Genomic DNA, 19,295 nt, shown 5'->3' with positions numbered 1-19,295 from the left:
CAGCATACCCCTCCTCATCGTTTCCTCAATCATCTTTGACAGGAAGCTGTCACCAACAATCTCTAGGAACCTTCTTGACTGTGTGCACTTGGCTGTGTGGCTTTGACAAAAATATCAGGGAGGTTGAAGTCCCCCATGAGGACCAGGGACTGAGACTGTGAGGCAGTTCTCAACTGTTCATAGACGGCCTCATCCACTTACTCCTCCTGATAGGTATCCTGTAGCAAACTCCTACAACAGTGTCACCTACCTTATCCTGACTCTTAATTTTCACCCACAAGCACTCAAACTATCCCTCATCCCCACCCAGGCAGAGCTTAATGCACATTAAGTGCTCCCTCACATAGAGAGCAACTCCACCTCCATGCCTTGTCAGTCTGTCTTTCCTGAACAATACATAGCCCTCTATGGCTGTGCTCCAGTCATGGCAGTTGTCCCACCATGTCTCTGTGACCGCAATGAAGTTGTAGCCCTGCATACACATCCACGTCTCCAGTTCCTCCTGCTTATTCCCCAGGCTGCGTGCATTGGTGTACAGGCAGCACAGGGGCTTACTCAAACACACAAGTTTCCCTGGATGGATGCAGGAGGATCCTCCCTGGTTTGGCTCTCCCTCAGGGAGATCAGCCTTCTGCATCTCAGCACAGTGTGTTGACGAGGGGCACTTATCATGGTGTTCCCTGCCCTGCCCGTTTTCCCTGCTAGATAGGATAGATTGTTCTATGTTGCGTCTCCCCTCACCTCCCAAGTCTTTTAGTTTAAAGCCCTCTTGATCAAGTAACCTAACCTATTTCCAAATATTCCAGCGCCCTTATGAGAGAGATAAATTCTTCCACAAAGAAAATCTTCTGAAAGAAACAATAGACTAAAGCTATTTAGAAGTAATTTGTACATCACTGAAATGACTGATTTTTTTTCACAAATATATTTAACTAATTTAGGGAAACATCTAGAAGATGTGTGAGGATGCAGCAAAACTTCGAGAGAGATCTGGTTGGACAGTCAGTTTACAGATGAAATTTTGATTCACATATTCTTGCCTTAAAATCTGTATCAAAGCTATGACTACAAGCTGCACTTTTTGAGCTCCATTTTAAATGCCCTAATTCCTCCATGTTATTACATAGAATTACTACAATTTAAATTTACAAATAGTTATTTCGGATTTAAGTGACTTTAGCTTTTTGCTTCTTCTATGACGAAAAACTTTTGTTTTGAAAGCATACTACTGCTAAATCTTAAGCTGTGATACCAATATACTGAACTTTTTGAAATGAAACTTTTACATGTGCACAGATACACCACTTTAAAAGGGTTACTTGTGTAAAGGCTTTTCCACATATTTAAAATATGCTTGGAAAAATGAAAAACAGAACAAATGAAACCAATTAGGGAACTGACCTCAAAACTCATCTTTAGGACAAAGGTACAAAATGCATAAAAATCTTTGAGAACCAGAGAGAAGAGGTAAAAATCAGAACAAAGCAAGCAGAGCCCAAACTCAAGAGGATTGTCATTCACTGCGAACTGTTGCTGAGGTAACTTTTGGCAGCAGGAGACAAAATATTCTTGGAAATCTATATCTTGTCATAGGAAGCCACAGAATACACCATTGCTTTTGTAAACATTAAGTATAAAGCTGTCATAGCAAATTGGTTAAAGTCTACTATTCAGCATGTACACAAAGCTTGTTAGTGATGTTTTCTAATGGAAGTTTTAAGTAAGCTCCACTTACAAGGCAATACCAGGCAAGAGTCACCCTCGTCTACTCAAAATGCTCCTGTGTATTCACAACATTGACTATAAAGACTACAGATTACAATGTCAGGTACTTCAACTGACTCCATGAGGCACTCAAAACATATAAATTGTGGTGATTATGAAGCAAACTCAGTCTTAATTTCTGCTTGAAGATAAAAAAATCAAAAAAGCAAGGACACTACACACACACAAATACTGAGCTCACTACACTGCCCATTTGGGAAGCAGTAAATTCTATTATCTGTAGTCAGTTTGAGTCCAAGTCAGTAAATACAGTGGCTTAATTTTTTTATGAGCTGCTATGTGTGAAGAATAAAACACACAGATTTTAAAAAATATTTTTAGAAAGCAACTTCTACACTTGCAGTTACATAATACATTAGGCATTTTTATATTATGCCAAGAGCATAGAAAATCAACCATTGCAAGCTGTCTGAAGAATAAAGTTTATCAAAAGAAACTCTGAAACAATGGATACCAGCAAATTGCATTTCTCTGAATTTTTATTGAATATATACATACACATATATACATATCCAAACTTAAACTTGAAAATAGAATGTTTAAAATTTGTTTTGCAGATGAATTAGCTAATCTACAAGTTTCTCCCTCTTCCTAAAAAAACTCTCACATACAAAGATTAAATAATATCACTTAATAGCTAAATAACTTTGATTATGAGGAAGAGTTAAAAATCTGTTCTGTTCCTATGTAGATATCTATACATATATACTCCCACATTCTATGTGTATCACCTCCACAGCTGTTTATTTTTTATTGGTGGAGAAAACACAGTATCATGTCAGAAAAATGGAGTTTCTGGGATTTATGTCAATCATTGACATGGAACTCAATGGAGATGCCTGATACTATCTCTGCATTTTATTACTCTCAGCATGCACTTGTGTTAGCCATTAACATACCACGGTTAGCCATTGCCTTCTCCCAGAAGAGAAAAATACCCTAACAACCAAAAGCATCAGAGGGCATGAAAAATGTTTTGAGAGGCTGAAGAATGCTACATTTGTCTTTGTGTCCTACAGCTAATAAACCCCATACGAATATGAACCAGTCCCAAAAAAAAAAATATTGACAGATTTATATCTGTAAGGATGGAAAAGAAGCCAACAAAAACCCTCAAAACAAAACAAGAGTAAGAAAGAATAGCTTCTGCAATACTATAAAACCCCTGCATAGAACTTTTTTATCTGCTTTTTACTGAAATACAAGCAGGTTTAATAGCAATAATGAAGTAGCTTGCACAGTTAGAGCTTAAATAAGAGAAGCATTGAGCATGACATTTAATTGTTCTTAAGGTGGTCGACCACTAAGCTATCTTGGAAAATCTGCAACGGCAAGGAACCACACTCACTTAAACAATATGAAGTGAGTTGTTTAGGTTAATACTAACAAGGATTTCATTTTGTCATGGGAGCTTTGCATAGTGTCTCACAGAGGAATATGCTTAAAAAACACATAATTATTTTGTGTATTTCTGATAATCCTTTTCCTTAAATCATTGAAAGCCAAAGTAGGAATACTTAAAAATGTTAAATGGAAAAGAGAGAGATATTGGCAAATGGTTATGCAAAAGAAAGAAATTTTCTATCCAAAGAGTAGTTTAAGAACTGTGGTATGAATTTGTCATAGATAAAACCCTGTGAGGGACATCAGAGAACCCACAAATATTTATGGAATGAACCGCAATCTGTATACAGAAGTTAACAAATGTCTCATTACAAATGGGATATGGTTTTCCCAGTAACAGAAGCACACAACTTGCATTATATTTAACTTGAGATCCTGTTATAATTAAAAATACTACAAAGAAAAAAAGTCTGTTTTAGATATTACTGGAAAATACTTTTCGACAAACAAAACATTCGTTGAAACAAATCTGATGGTAATTATATTTACTCACAAACAGTTAAAAAGAAAACTGTACAGAAGAGCAAGTTCTATAAAGCTTTCCGGAATTATTTTAGAATGAATTATTTATCAGAAGACTTTTGGATGTTAATTTTCATTACATAAGGCAGAAAAGTAACCTTGATACGTGGACTCAATCCTATATTTTAAGAATCAGCAAAGGATATCCTGGGAAGAAACTAAGTCATTGGTGTAATGTAACTAAACATTGCTTAAATAACTTGTATAGAGGACCACTCTGACTCTTAAAATGGCAATAATTCCTAAAGACTAAGGAATTGTTTTCTCCCACACTAACAGAAACCAAAATAGCTCTGCTCATTTTCCCCAGTATTTTACAATAACAGGCAAAATATAAAGCTACCTGGTTAGAAAAAAAGAAAGATTAAAGGGACGTAACTTGAAAGAAGAAATGTAAAAACTTCAATAATGTTGCTTTATAACATAAAACATACAACACAACTCACATATAAAATAACTCTAGCTTTCAGATTTCCTTTTATTTTCCAGTTTTACAGCTTATCTGAAAAATTTTTCATTGCCTTCACATTGCTGAGTATGTAAACTGTTAAAAGGTATCCTGGAATTTTTAAATGGTATTTAACGTCTTTATTTTTTTTTTCTCTGATTACCTTTCAAAACTGTTACAGTCTGCTTAATAATGTTAATGCTGAATCTGAGAATTTTATTAAAATACTTAGTTCAATAGTGTCAGATTTGGTGTTGTCTTAAAAAGCCCAAAGCCTGATGGCAGATAAGGCTGATTGAAGCCCAGACTGCTGCAATATTACATTTCTGCTAGGGCAAATCCTTGTGTGTCTACACAACAAACAGGCTCAGGCCAGTGATCTGACTGAAGAAAATTGCCTGATGCCCCCAAATCTTTTTGAGGTCCTTCAGCTCCTCCAGCCAGCTCACTATACAGAAGTACAACCAGCAACACCACGGAGCTGCAAAGAGAAGTAGGTCTTACAACAGCTTGAGTTTAGATTTGTAACCTAGGTGGGCACAAAAGTGATTGCCCAAAGATTATGGGTGAAGTGATGTTAAAAATGAACATTGCACCCACCTCACTATGTGTTGCCCCAAGAAAACCCAGGGTCACACTTCACTGTGCATGGCTAGCCTGCACATCACTTGCCTCTGTCGGAGGGTGAGAAACTTTTCCTACTCAAAGAGCTCTTCAAACACCTGACATGTTTTCTCTTCACTGTAGCAAATCAATAGTTAATTTGGGGAAGAATGGGCACTTCGAAAAATATTTTAAAATGGAAGGAAGGGTCATTATTTCAGTTAAGGGAAGCAAATAGTTACACAACTTGACTTCAGTGAAAAAGGTGTGTTTCAGTGCTGCATGAGAAGCAACATAGACGTAAGATTTCTGAGGGGTTAATTTAAAGTGTGTAAAAGGAGAAGAAACTACTTTTCCTAGAGGGAAGACGCCAAGAACTGCAATAACCTTTAGGTCTCAATAAAAAATAAAGCTGCACAAGTATTTATCACCTAAAGATCTAGAAATATCAAGGCAAGTAGTTCAAAACATTGAGCATTTTAGTACATAAAATGATAGAAGAGTATGAAAGTACATAAAATGATAACAGAATATAACAAAAATGGTAAAGGATTAGAACTACAATCCATTTTTGTTGATTTGCTTGATTCTATTTTGATTGGCTGCTTAACAGCAGAATTGCACTTTTTTTTTAGAAAAACAAACCTCTATGTTAAACAGCACCTCAAAACAGTACAAACAAAGGAAATCCTAATCTCTCCTCCACTCAGTCACCATAAACATATTACAACTTTCAAAACTGAAGCTGTAGGAGCTTCATGTGAAAAGCTCCATATATACCACACAGCAAATTAACTGTGTTAGAACAGTATCTGCGACAGCTAGAAATATCAGAAGCCCAAAGAAACTCTGAGCTTAGGCTGCTGTGTATCTTTAACCTAGCCTTGACTCTGCAGAACACACGGCAGTTAAGATCATTCACAGCTGAGAAACCTTTTTATAGAACAAAGTATACACACTGGCACAACAGAGAAAGCAATGGCCTTGTGAAAGATTTAACAACTTGCATTTACTTCTAACCATAAGCAGTTAAATGATAGCATTTTGATTAAATAGTCAAAGAAACTGAGTACATGCTACAATAAATGATGTAAAATATGATACTGAACACTTTGTAGACTCCTTTTTCGAAGAGATGCTTCTCTCATGCCTGTCTCCCAAATTCCCAGCTAAACTATCTGACCTGAGAATTTCACAACCCAAACCCATGGGCCAGTTTAAAGGAAGACTGAATTTTTTTCCCCAACTTAGTTCTACATCACATGCCGGTTTTAATGACAATGAGTTGTAACTGAAAAATGAAAAAAATCATAACCACACTGTAAACTCAGTATCTTTACCAGAAAAATGAAATATCTTTCTCCTAAGCACTGAGACCTTCACTCCACTGAAACTCTTTAACTGTTAATCAAATGGACTAGAGTGAGGCAAATAGCAGAAGCCAAGTGTGAACACTGAGCATGAGGTTATCATCATATTTGCCTGCTGAAGTGTTGTGTGCAACCTAGTCATAGCTAGCCAAGTATTGATCTGGAACTGGTACACAAGGCCAAAAGAGACCACTGGTAAAGAAAAGCCACCTCCAGAAAATGCCCTAGCTCAGAGTGGTTCTCTGCATCATGCCTCAGCAGAGTCCCTCCCTGACATGGAAGCAAGTTTCCATGATCTTCCCAGTCAAATCTGAAGGGATTTGAGATCTAGGAAGCTGCTCTTTGAAATCTTGCCCACCTCTAGAGCAGGACTTTTGGGCACACATAAACACACCTCTCTGAATCTCCATAAAACTAAATTCCTCCTCCCCACTCCCAGTGAAGGGCTGGGATGCTGTTAGGGTGAAGAACACATTTGTGCAAATACAAATCAACACTGAAAGTAACAAAAAATTACTGATAGGAGAGGTTATTTTTAATAGGTTTTTTTAATTAAAACCAAACATGCATTGTTTGAGCATTACTAAGAGACATTAAAAAAATAACTTTAACAGTTTCACAGACTTCACCTTTGCTCTCTTCAGTTACTTCTTTAAATTAATTCTTTATTGAAATTTACTTGATGTTTTTTTCGTGACATAGTTAATTAGGTTTCAAAAAGAGCTGCCCCGATTAGCAACAAATGGATGCTTAAATAATACAGTAATGCCAAGTGCTCTTTGATAAAATACATATTTCATTTTGCTTTCTATGAGGAACTGCACAAACAAATTAAAAATTATTGTAAGAATCAGATTCAGTGCACTAAGTGAAAGGGAATACAAAAAGTGTAGGTTTATTGACACCATACTGATCACACTGACATATTAAGAGAGAAAAAGTTGCAGAAATTATTTTCTTATGAAATTTATGATCACATTATAAACAAATGTATTTCAAATATATGTATTTAGGCAAATAAGTTATCTATCATTGCAAATTCCAGTAAAACTTACAAAGAAATTTCAAGTAGAAATAAGATTGATAGTCTAAGCTGAACATTTTTAAAGCTGAATTCGAAATATAAATTTAGCTTTGAATAGCTTTTGGTATTAGATAATTAAATAGCTACATTTCTGAAACTAAGTGGGCAGTTCCAGCTGTTATTTTACAATTAGTTTCCACTGAGGCTTTTAAATTAATAACTGCTGCAATAGCCTTAAACATGCCAATGTTAATTAGGAGTGGTGTTTCCATGTAATGCTATCCATATATATGAATATTTTACTGGGTGAAAGGTCTAAGTAGACTTTTTTTTTTTTCCTTCTCTACTAAAGAGAGAAGAGGAGAGAAATATAGAGCAGGAAAAGATTTTACTTCCAAACTCTATTCCAGAGAAAGGTAGAGGATTGTTAAGGAAGATAAAGACAATTCTCCAGAGGTCTTTATGCTAACAATGCAAAGGACAATATTTAGAACCTCTAATTTAAAACTAATACTTTGATTTAAACTCCAACAAGAAAGCCAAATATTACTAACTAATAATAAAAATATTGTATATCTGAATTAACTATAGCAAGAATTCTGCTGAGAAAAAAAGGAGATGGATCTTGTAAAATAAAAACAACCGAGTCTGAAATGTGAAAAATTAGAAAATAAAGTACAGGGACAGTTTAAAATATTCATTGTTACAAACTTTTTGCCTTTACATGGGGAGAAAAGAATTGTAATTGATTCTAATGTAACCCTGCTCCACAACTTCTATACAAGAAAGGAAATACCTCTCCTTGAAATACTGATTTTTTCCTAAGTTATTTTCTTATATAACGTTATCTATGCAGTTGTAACCATTTTAAAATCAAAGAAAAACTGCAATAGAGATTTAATGATGCACTGTAATTTTTACTTTTTCTAATTCCCTATGGTACATTTGAACAATTTAATAAGCTGCTCACCCGTTCAATCAAAAGCTATGTATGCATACATTTTTTTCATTGATTATCTTTGTTGCCTTTATTCAAAGATGTCTAAAGAAACTCAGGTCAGTACTAGCCAATTTCTTGTTTGTCTACCAAATAATCTCCAATGAACTATTAAAAAAATAAAATGGAAAATACATTTTATTAGAACCCTTAACCAACTCTTAAAAGAAAATTACTCCTATTAGGTCCACATTCTGGGAAATTTAGTTATTAGAATATTAAACTTCTATGTAAAAAAGAAAACTTTTTAAAAAAACTGTTGGTTTGAAAAGGAAGACATCAAGAATTTAACTTTTTGCTCATACTACAGTTACAGAAAATCCAGGCTTTTTGTAATAACTTAAAGGTATAGTTTTTTTTTTCATATAAACATGTCCCACAGCAATTTAATACTGAACAAAAAAAAAAATCTGAAGAGAAGATTCTTATAGATGTGGGTGCTTTTGAAAAGTTTTGAAAACCATTTGATTTTCCAAACCACATTTGAAAGAAAAAACATATTTCCACACAGACTGCTGGCTATATATGTGCTTCTTGTTTAAACTCCTTCCATCATTTCCTTCCCCTCACTCCTGCACTATCAGCACATCCACATAACATTGTTTATTACTCCTTTTTTTTCACTGAAGGATTTTTGTTAAACAATTATGCGCATTACGTGATTATTATCAGCATGTTCCAGACAAAGCCCCAGGAGATAAACAGAAGATTTTTATATTAACCCTATAATTATTTTGTTGTTTGTAAATCTTTGAGTTAAAAAGAAAGAAACTACCAAAAAAAAAAAAAAGTAGTAAATGACATAAATTTATAGTAAGAAAAGATTTTATTGATTAAAAGTTTTATATAAAAAAGAAGAAATAATTTACAGCTACTTTTTAATGATTAAGCTTTTCACATGTAATTTTTTTGGGGTGGGGTAGTGAGTAAAGAATTTTGATTTACATTCACAAATTGAAAACAGTCTAAGGACAGCTTTATGCTTTGATCTATGAAAGATCTACACATGAAAATGACCATGGAACATTCAGACCTGAACCATTAAGCTTTGATGTATGACATGAATGAAATCCTTGGATCTCAAAAATGATGAATCCTGAGCATAGACAACAATTAGGTTCTTTATTGGCCAAGCTGAAGAAAGCTTGTGATTTTGTTCATCTAAATTTCCAGAACTTGATAGTTTAGCAATATTTATTCCAGACTTTCTAAGTAAAGCCTCTTCATAGAAGATTCCAAACAGCCTGTGCTCTTTGTCAACCATTTCATGTTTATATTATAAATACTTTTAACCTCAGAATTATTTTACTCTATCTGTTAAAGGATCCTCCATAAAATTCTATTAATTAGTGTTTCACATCAGGGTTTGCTAAGAATAACCACGTTGAGGATGACAGTTATCTATGTAATTGAGCAGGCAATCTGCACAGTATTTGGGATAATAGGGCCCTTACCCCAGTATAGAAGTAGAACTAAATAACATCTCAATTTCAACTCCATGCTGCTTCATATTTAAGCAGAGCCATGCATTTACTTTCTCTCATTTTTTCAGTTAGAAAAACATAATTGCTGGGTCTTCTGATCAAGTTTTCTCAGCCTGTTTTCTACTTATACTGTCCAGTTGTGCTGACAGCTCAGCACAACTTATGATACCATTGTTATAAACTCCCAGCATAAACACTTTCTTTTTTAAATTCAGTTCTTTTCATGTCATGTTGCCACTGACTGGAAGCGTCCAAGGATTCCAACTATGCCCAGCTTAATTGTACTGTTTTTATATACAGGAAAATACTGTGACAAAATTATCTCACAGAATGTTGAGGTAATTCTTCTGACACAGACTGTGAAATAATTGGGTAGAAAACAGGTTAAGAGGGCTAAAGACAGATTAGTGCATTTATTTAAAACATTAAAATTTATTCATGCTGATATTCTTTAATAGCCATTTTATTAAAAGAGTAAGAACTAAAGAATCAACAAAGGGAAAACATATGAAGGTGCACAACAAAGCGGATGTTGGTTTTTGAGCTACCTCAAGAAATTCCACTCTGTTTGCTTCTCCATACATGGAAAAGGATCTTCTGGCCTGGTGCCCTCAGAATTGCTTTATATCAATTGAACTCTGTTATTTTGACAAGTGATTATCAAACAGATCTAAATAATCAGAGAATCATAGAATCATAGTATGGGTTGGAAGGGACCTTTAGAGATCATCTAGTCCAATCGCCCTGCAGAAGCAGATCCACCTAGATCAGGTCGCACAGGAACATGTCCAGGCGGGTCTTGAAGACCTTCAAGGAAGGAGACTCCACACCCTCCCTGGGCAGCCTGTGCCAGGGCTCCATCACCCTCACAGTGAAATAGTTTTTTCTTATGTTTAAGTGGAACTTTTTGTGTTCCAGCTTCATCCCATTACCCCCTTGTTCTGTTACTATCTACTATAGAAAAGAGGAATGTCCCAACCTCCTGACACCCACCCTTTAGATATTTATAAATGTTAATAAGATCATCCCTCAATATACTCAAAATAATATACTAGGTTTGTTGTCTGGAGAAAGACTTGAGCAACTTGATTGATTTTGCTTTAGGTCAGATGGTGGACTAGATGATCTAGAGAAATTTCTTCCAAGTGAAATTATTCCATGATTCTATGCATCCCTTGGATTTTTATAACAGAATCAGCCACCTAACTATACTTTTAGCACGTTCCACACAAATACTTATATTTAACTTTTGAGAGCACTGCTCACTGCTAATAAGAAATCTCAACTGATGCTCTCCACAGCAAACAAAGCATTGCTACAAACAACATAACTGCTATAGGTCTCTGTGTATGGCATACAGAAAAATTCTAATTTTCATTACACAGCAGCAGAAGCTTACCTTTGTTGTTATGCACTAAAGAACACATAGATGAAAAGAGTTTTATGAAGATCTTGAAGAAAAAAAACTTCAGTTGGAACTTGTCTCTTAGACACCAGAGAGCCAAACAAAAGTGAGCCCAGGACTGAGAAATGCATTTTTTTTCCCTCCAAAGAAATGCTTGTTTTTTTCCTGTAGTTACGGCATTTATAACATTTCCCTCCAATGTGATTTGTCTGATATCAAATAACTGGCAGACTTTCACTCCATCAAGACATTAACACGATTTCCCTATCTCAGCACTCTTCTTCCCCCAAACTGCTAGACTTTTCCCTGTTTTGTCAAATGTATTTGATCATTCATTTGGCCACTTCGAAAGTTCTAACATACAGAGTCTGATCATGCGAGCCAAGAAATGACCACACTATCTTGTTCTCCTGAAGCCTGCTGAGTTGTCTCCAAGCAGCAGCTCTCATCAGTATCAAGTTTAATATGACCAGATAGTTAAAACCCACAAAAACATGGTTCTCACCCGCTCAGCCGAAATTTCATTTACTCTATCTTACTCGTCCACAGTTTTAATTAATTGCTCTTTCTGCTCTTCAGCCAAACTAGACAGCTGCTTCACTTGCATCCCTGTCCAAAATCTCTATTCTGCTCTCTAGTCCCTTCCTATCTATAGGAACTCTACTGGAAGTTTCTTGATGGGAACATACAACTCTGGTCAACTCTGCTGAAAGCAAATACACTTTAGCTGGACTTTAAGAACCAGAAATTTGTGAGAAAACAAAGCAATTCCTAGGATAAAAATATGTCACTGTACTTCTTCCAGGAGCCCCGTATTTACCGCTATGGTACATGCATGATTGTTTACTACATGTATTAATAGTCTAAATGAAATTATTCCTTTTTTACTAAAGGAAATACTTATTTTTATACTAATTTTTATATAGTATAAGAAAAGTGAAATTTCTTTCCAACTTCCAACAATTACTTGAAAAAAAAAAAATCCGTGTCCAAATTTTTGGGCCACATTATTTTTCCAACATTCCATTTTAATTTAGCTTTCTCTCCAAGTTAAGCAAGTAAACTATTTGTCCTAAGACACAAATGGAGTCACTTCAGCTTACAGGACAGAAGTGGCCTAGTTTATTTAGCATACTGCAGTCATAACTTTCAGGCACTGGCACCCTTTTAATGATATATGAGCACATTCAGTTTTTCATCTATTAATTTATGAGACAAATTCAAAAGCTATTTGGAAATTCTACTCAGCCTTTAGCCATGAAAAAGTTTTTCAGCCTTTCCTAAAAGAACAGTTTCTAAATTAAAAGCAAAAATTCTTCTTTCTCATGGAACTGTACAAAAGTGACAATAATTGCATGTGGTTGTAGTTCAGACCTAAACAGAAGACTATTTAAACCGAAGTGACACCACAATTTAAGTTTGCATCCCCACACCAGAAACAGTGTAAAGACAGTGGGTCAGACAATGATTTATCTTCTTTTATTATATTAAAAGCAGCAGCAGCACATTAGGGGAGACTAGAGGTTGGAAAAAGACAGAAGATGACATGTTGGGATTATTAGAATGCTGTAGCAGCTAATTATTCAATAATCAACAGGCTGCTGTAATTTCTTTTAGTGTCAAACTGGATATTGTACTACTTGTACCTCTGTTGAGATTTATAAGAAATCTTTCACCAAAATACATCAGTTACACATTGTGTGGGCTTGGTCATTTTACTACTTGATTTTAATGCATCCTCTAATAGCACCAGTAAACATTTTTGCTATCTAGTACCATCTACCATGGGCAGCTTAAAAAGGAAAATACTGTGTAAGTTCAAAATCTCATACTTGAAGAAACAAATACTAATATCAGCTCTGTGTTAAAAATATTTCAATGGTTGTTTTTCCCTTGAATATAGGCTGCATGTCCTGCCTCAACAATACAAAAACTTTTGTATTATCTTATTTTACAAAGAAAAACAGATAAATAGTGAAATGAACTCCACTCACAATTCCACTGGCCTAACTGCAGTGACTGCCATGTAAGAAAACTAATGGCTATCTTCAATCATGCTTCTGTTACTACAGTACATTCTAGATCAAAGAATATGTAGTAAGAAAATGCATCTGCTTTGATTCCAAAATGAAATCTTCATATTTTTAATTTAATAAAATAATTTATATTGCTTGAAAGTGTTGAAGTTTGCTTAAACAGATCAAAACAGTAACCCTCTTTCTAAAACCAAAACACCTACTACCAACATCAATATCGTTTCATGAAACTTTGTGAAGTAACTTGAAACTGTTGTGTTTTAAAAACGTCAAAGCTACTATAATTGAGTGATTAAAGGAATGAAGACACGACTGAGTCATTTGACAGCTGATAAGAAGTTAGAATGGCCGCTGAAGCAGTTAGATGAAATTACTGAAAATAGCAAACATTTCTCAGAAAGAGACATGGGAAGCATGATGTTAAGACTAGTCACAAAGAAGCCAGTAATAGTCATATGAGATGTCTGTGGCCTGGTGCTTATTTCTACCTTACCCATTTGGTGCCTTGCTATCTAAAGGAGAACTGGAGCATATAATAAATGTATTAAAATATGAAAACCAAGGATACATTGTGAAAATCTAGTCCAGAACATTTATCTATGTAAGTCCCAGAGACACATAATGCAAAAGAGTGTCAGAACCTTTAAGTAACTGAGAGATTTCTGGTTTGAAAAGCAAAGAATTTCTGCATTTTTTGTAAAGTCAGAGATGAAAAAATATCACACTCAAAAATGTAAACTGCTACATCTTCATTGGTTTTATATGTAAATTACAACCTAACAGAACCTGGAACTTGCAGGTTGTACTTTATGATAGCATTTTTTCTGATACATTTTTGGTTGCTGTGAGAAGAAAACTAAAAGCTATATTTGGTTCTGTAACTCTCAAATCAGATATCAGATGGGAGTCTCCTTGGGGAGAGAGGGCAGAAGCAGCAAGAGCCTGTGCAAATACTGGGAAGATCTCTTATCTGTGGGCACATTGAGAGCTGGGTCAGGCCTTGCCACCCAAAGCTGTTGCTGGTGCCAGACTGAAAGATTTCTTTTCATGAAAGCTCCATAATACAATAGATACAATGTGTATTTAAAAAAAATAAAATAAAAAAAGGAGATAAACTACTATAACTAAACATATTAGCAAAAACACTAATTTAAGTGTTTCCACATGGAAATACAAAGACTCTCTTACAACTTCTAAGTGACCAGAAGTGAAACTGGAGATATTTCATGGTCTTCTAAAAATCCTAGTCTTGACAAAAAGTAAAACTTGCTGTCATTTTCTAGGCAGTAAATGTTTTACTGCTGGGAAAAGATTTTGATGTTTGTAATTTCTATTGAAGAGCACTATGAAGTAGTTAAAAATATTGCCACATCTGAAAAACAGACCAACGGGAAGTATAAGACACTTGTTCATCTGTATTTCTGTGACTTTTCTCACTTGGTATTATTTGCAACTATACTTTCATGTCTGGCAACAGTGCCAACTCTACTAAGGATCATATACTACTTTTATCATGTTGATTACATATGTTCACCAGTTTTGCTGCCTACATATGATTAGTGTGGTTTGCACATACTTAGTGACACAATCCAGAGCATGACATTTTCTCAGAAAATGTGTTTACTGGGAAAGAGCTCCTTAGAAGTTTGCATTCCGCTCAGCTTTGATCTACACAACATCAAGAATCCTACAGTTTGAATATATGTTTACGATTTACATTATTAAGATCTATCTCCTTCACACTATATGGCTACTGAGGACTTTGGTAGTTGGAAAAAAATGTCCTTTTCTCTTAGGTGAACTTAGTAGTAGCTGAATAAAAGAAAGCCTCTTAAAATGTTCTCATCTGTGAGCTTAAGCTTCGAAGCAACTTGACATTTAAATTCTGTTATTCATCAGCACTTCACAGAAGAACTTGATTTGTCTAAATGGATTTGAAAGCCCACAAGTGAAGAAAATCAGAAAAACCTGGTTTTGAATATCAAAAGATTGTATGTGAAAAGTATTTTTACAGGCTGCACGTACCCATTTTATTGATCAATTAACTTCCCTCAAAATGAATTTTTCTGAGACCATATATGAAACCCAACGCCCCAACACTTACTGATAAATGTCTTTTCTGAGCACAGCTCTACTAAGAGGGTTGTCAGCCTGAGGAGCCATAGAGACAGATCCAATCTTGAGAACCAAAGTGTCTTCTTTAATTGCTGGATTAGCTGTAGATCAGAGAAGAGAAAATATGTATTTGATTAAAAGTCAAATGCACATTGCAGAAACACTGAAAAAAATATTTGTTAAAAAAAAAATCTAAATAAGAATGTCTGCTAAAGATTCAGTTCAGCTCAGGAAAAACAAATAACATATAATTTTTAAAAATCCACGAAATCAACAGCACTGTTTAGATACATAAAATACAAAACTATTGTAATTAATTTCCCACAAAACTTTATCACACAACTAAATCTTGTTTATCATTTTTGATGGTGCTTTTTTATCAGCATGTAAAATACTGTGAATTATGCACCCTCTTTAAAATGGGCCTAGATCCTTTAGATGTGAAACACTGCAAGATACTACAATATAGTCATCCTAGTGGCATTTGGTATGGGTTGCAACACACATGAAAAGTTCAAACACAAGGATTGAAACTAGAGAATCTGAAATCTGACACATGTACAAAGAACAAGATGTAGTACGAAGAGCAAATTCCACATCAGTAACAAAAGTACTCTAAGAAGAAAAATCTGTTTTCCGCTTCATCTCCATCATATTCAAATTTCAGCCACATATACAAATTCTTAGTTTCAAAAGCAGTGGTCACGTTAGATGGAAAGACAAAGGTCTGCCCAGAAAATAGCCCTACATTTCTTTTAGCAAGCAAACTGGGAAGTTTCCTTACAGGGAAAGACTGGGTCTACTGCATCTCAGCAGACAGACATACACAAAGCATTTCATAGAATCATAGAACGGTAGAGGTTGGAAGGGACCTTTAGAGATCATGTAGTCCAATCCCCCTGCAGAAGCAAGTTCACCTAGATCAAGTTGCATAGGAACATGTCCAGGCGGGTCTTGAAGACCTCCAAGGAAGGAGACTCCACACCCTACCTGCATTTGGATAAGTTTCTGCTCAGAAGCCTTCATAGTAACTAGGAAGCTCTTGAGAATATGTGATACAAGCTCAAAGAGTTCATTATCTGAAGTAAAACAGTTCACTTCAACACCAGAGCAATACATAACAGGGACAGAATGATATCTGTAGTGGGTTGTTTGGCTAGGTTTTGAAACAGGTGGGCTACAGGGGTAGCTTCTGTGAGAATCTGCCAGAAGCTTCCCTTGTATCTGATAGGGCTAATGCCAGATGGTTCTAAAGTAGACCTGTCACTCACCAAGGCCAAGCCAATTAGTGATGGAGGTGACGCCTCTGTGAACAACATATTTGAGAAGGGGAAGAAATTCCTGTGCAGATGCTAAACTGCACCAGAAGAAGAGAGTCAGAATGTTAGAACAACATCTCTGCAGACATCAAGGTTAGTGGAGAAGGAGAGGAGGAGGTGGCCAGGCACTGGAGCAGATTCCTCTGCAGCCTGTTGCAGCCCATGGTGAGGCAGGCCCTGTCCCTGCACTCCATGGAGGCCACAGGGATCCACTCGCAGCCCGGAGAGGAGCCTGTGCCAGACTGGGTGGATGCCCAAAGGAGGCTGTGACCCCCTGTGAAGCCCACGCTGGAGCAGGCTCCTGGCAGGACCTGTGAACCCACGGAGAGAGAAGCCCAGGCTGAAGCAGGCTGTCCCTGTGCGGGACCCACGCTGGATCAGTCTGTTCCTGAAGGACTGTTTTCCCTATGGATGAGACCCATGTTGGAGCAGTTCATGAAGACCCATATTAGAGAGGTTTGTGGAGGACTGTCTCCCATGTAAGGAACTTCACACTGTAGTAACGGGAAATAAGAAGCAGCCTTCCCCTGAGGGGAAGCAGTGGAAAAGTCCATCTGTAATGAACTGACCATAATGCCCGTTCCTCATCCCCAGGTGCCACTGAGAGAGAGAAGGTAGAAAGGTAGAACTCAGGAAGAATGGAGAGGTGTTTTAAGATTCATTTTTTATTGCTCATCTCCCTACTCAGTTTTGACTATTAATAAATTTAAACCAGTTCTCTCCAAACTGAGTCTGTTTTGCCTGTGATGGCAATTGCTGAGCAATCTCCCTTTCCTTATCTTGACTCATGAGCCTTTTGTTATTTCTCTTTCCCTTGTCCAGTTTAGGAGGGTGAACGGTTTTGGTGGGCACTTAGTGCCTAGCCAGGGTTAAACAACCAAAACATTGCACTTGCTCCCATGTCCAAGGACATACTGCAAGACTCATATATGAGTTCTGAAAACAAAATGATAGAAGCAGAACAGAGTTTAAATATTTTACTGAAGAGTGAAATGTTTGGAGTGGAGAGAATCAGTGAAATCTGTGAGCTTAAAAATGGCTTCTCCAGACATGTTAAAATATCTTGGTGAAAAAAAGATCACACTTTACATCTATATGTCTATTATATATATGTATACATATGTATATTTTAAAACAGAAATCACATAATTCACAGAAATTCTAATATGACATTTTTAAACAATTGCAGGGAATACTACAGTAAACATACAGCAGAGTTCTGACAGACAACTAAATTTGAACACACAGGATTTACTTTAAAGAACCTCATCTACTTCAAAAACAAAGCCAAATCCTTTAGTCCCCAAAGCAGAAAAAAATGATATATAGATAGCTTGCTTGTCAGAATCAAGGTAGTAAAATTAAGTGCACAACAAAATCTTGTTTGTGACAAAATCAGAAACTATGATTTCAGCTTTTGGATCAGAAAATGAGTATGGCACTGGACAAAGTATTAAAATTCCTGCCACTGTACACATAACATGTTGGACTTCTTTCCTTATATATACGAAAAGGAATTTCTACAGAGTGGTAATCTGGATCATGACTGTACTCCCCAGCTCAAGAGGGACAGAGTACTTCTAAAGAGAGTCCAGCGCAGGGCCACCAAAATGATAGTGGACTGAAGTATCTTCCTTAGGAGGAAAGGCTGCGGGAACTGGGGCTGTTTAGTCTGGAGGAGACTGAGGGGGAATCTTATTAATAAGTATATTAATGGTGGATGTTAGGAGGTCGGGGTATCCCTTTCTTTTGTATCTAGCAACAGGACAAGGAGTAATGGGATGAAGCTGAAACACAAAAAGTTCCATTTAAACGTAAGAATATGTTTTATTTTACTGTGAGGGTGAGGGAGCCCTCACACAGGCTGCCCTGGGGGACTGTGGTGTCTCCTTCCTTGGAGGTCTTCAAGACCCACTTGGACGCATTCCTGTGTGACCTGATCTAGGTGGATGTGCTCCTGCAGGGGAGTTGGACTGGATGATCTCTAAAGGCCCCTTCCAAACCCTACCATTCTATGATTCTATGACTCTATGACTTAGGTTGATCTATTAATATCTTCATTTGTTAACCCATGAATTCTTTCAAAATATGGAGATAATATAGTAAATACAAACAAAGTCATTACAAATATTTTAAAATTTGAGGGGGGGAAAAGTCTACATTATACAATATAAGTACAGTCCTGGAAAAATTTAGACTAAAATGTAAGTTTGTTTACAGCCTCACTTGGTTTTACCAGCTCATGTCAGTCTTCTTTTAATCATGTATTCTTTTAATCCTTATTTCTAAGGCTTCATCTTCAGCATTGGATTAACATTTGGGATATTTTTCAGCATGCTCTCCAGTTTTATCAGTTTCCAGTTTTGTAAATTCTTATGATAAAAAGTGAATTGGACAATATATTCTATGATCTGCCATTTTCAAAACTGCAACTACTGCCCTTATTTCTTTTTCCTAAATACATTGTGAGTCTTGAGTTGTTTTCAGACACTGTTTTCCAGGACAGTCTTTCCACTCCTGCAGATACAGTCTGCATAAATTGTTTCCTTGATATATAAATACAGTTTTAGAAGATTTAGTGCATTTTCTACAAGCAGTGATGTAAGCAGTGATACAGATGCAGGGTCTACAGACTCCTTAACATTCTTTTCCTTGGAAAATTCTCTGTAGCATATATTGATGTCAGCAGCAATGTTTTTTAAGTTATTAATATGATTACTGAATATATTTTAGCTATTATTAATATATGAATATTATAAATAAAATTTATTATTTACTCTTGT

The 19,295-nt window shown here is 35.9% G+C and overlaps 1 protein-coding gene across 5 annotated transcripts in view; it reads right to left on the bottom strand.

The window, feature by feature from the left end:
* The window catches only part of VPS13B (vacuolar protein sorting 13 homolog B), a 457,128-nt gene that overhangs the window by 172,026 nt on the left and 265,807 nt on the right, over nt 1-19,295 (bottom strand). For all 5 annotated transcript variants that reach the window (XM_061995669.1, XM_061995671.1, XM_061995673.1 and 2 more), the window contains one exon: nt 15,183-15,294. In XM_061995669.1, coding sequence (XP_061851653.1) covers nt 15,183-15,294 — 112 coding nt within the window. The remainder of the gene's footprint in view (nt 1-15,182; nt 15,295-19,295) is intronic.

The sequence above is a fragment of the Colius striatus genome, chromosome 4, assembly GCF_028858725.1.
Source record: "Colius striatus isolate bColStr4 chromosome 4, bColStr4.1.hap1, whole genome shotgun sequence".
In the NCBI taxonomy this organism is placed as follows: Eukaryota; Metazoa; Chordata; class Aves; order Coliiformes; family Coliidae; genus Colius; species Colius striatus.
This window is presented reverse-complemented; position numbering and strand designations above follow the sequence as displayed.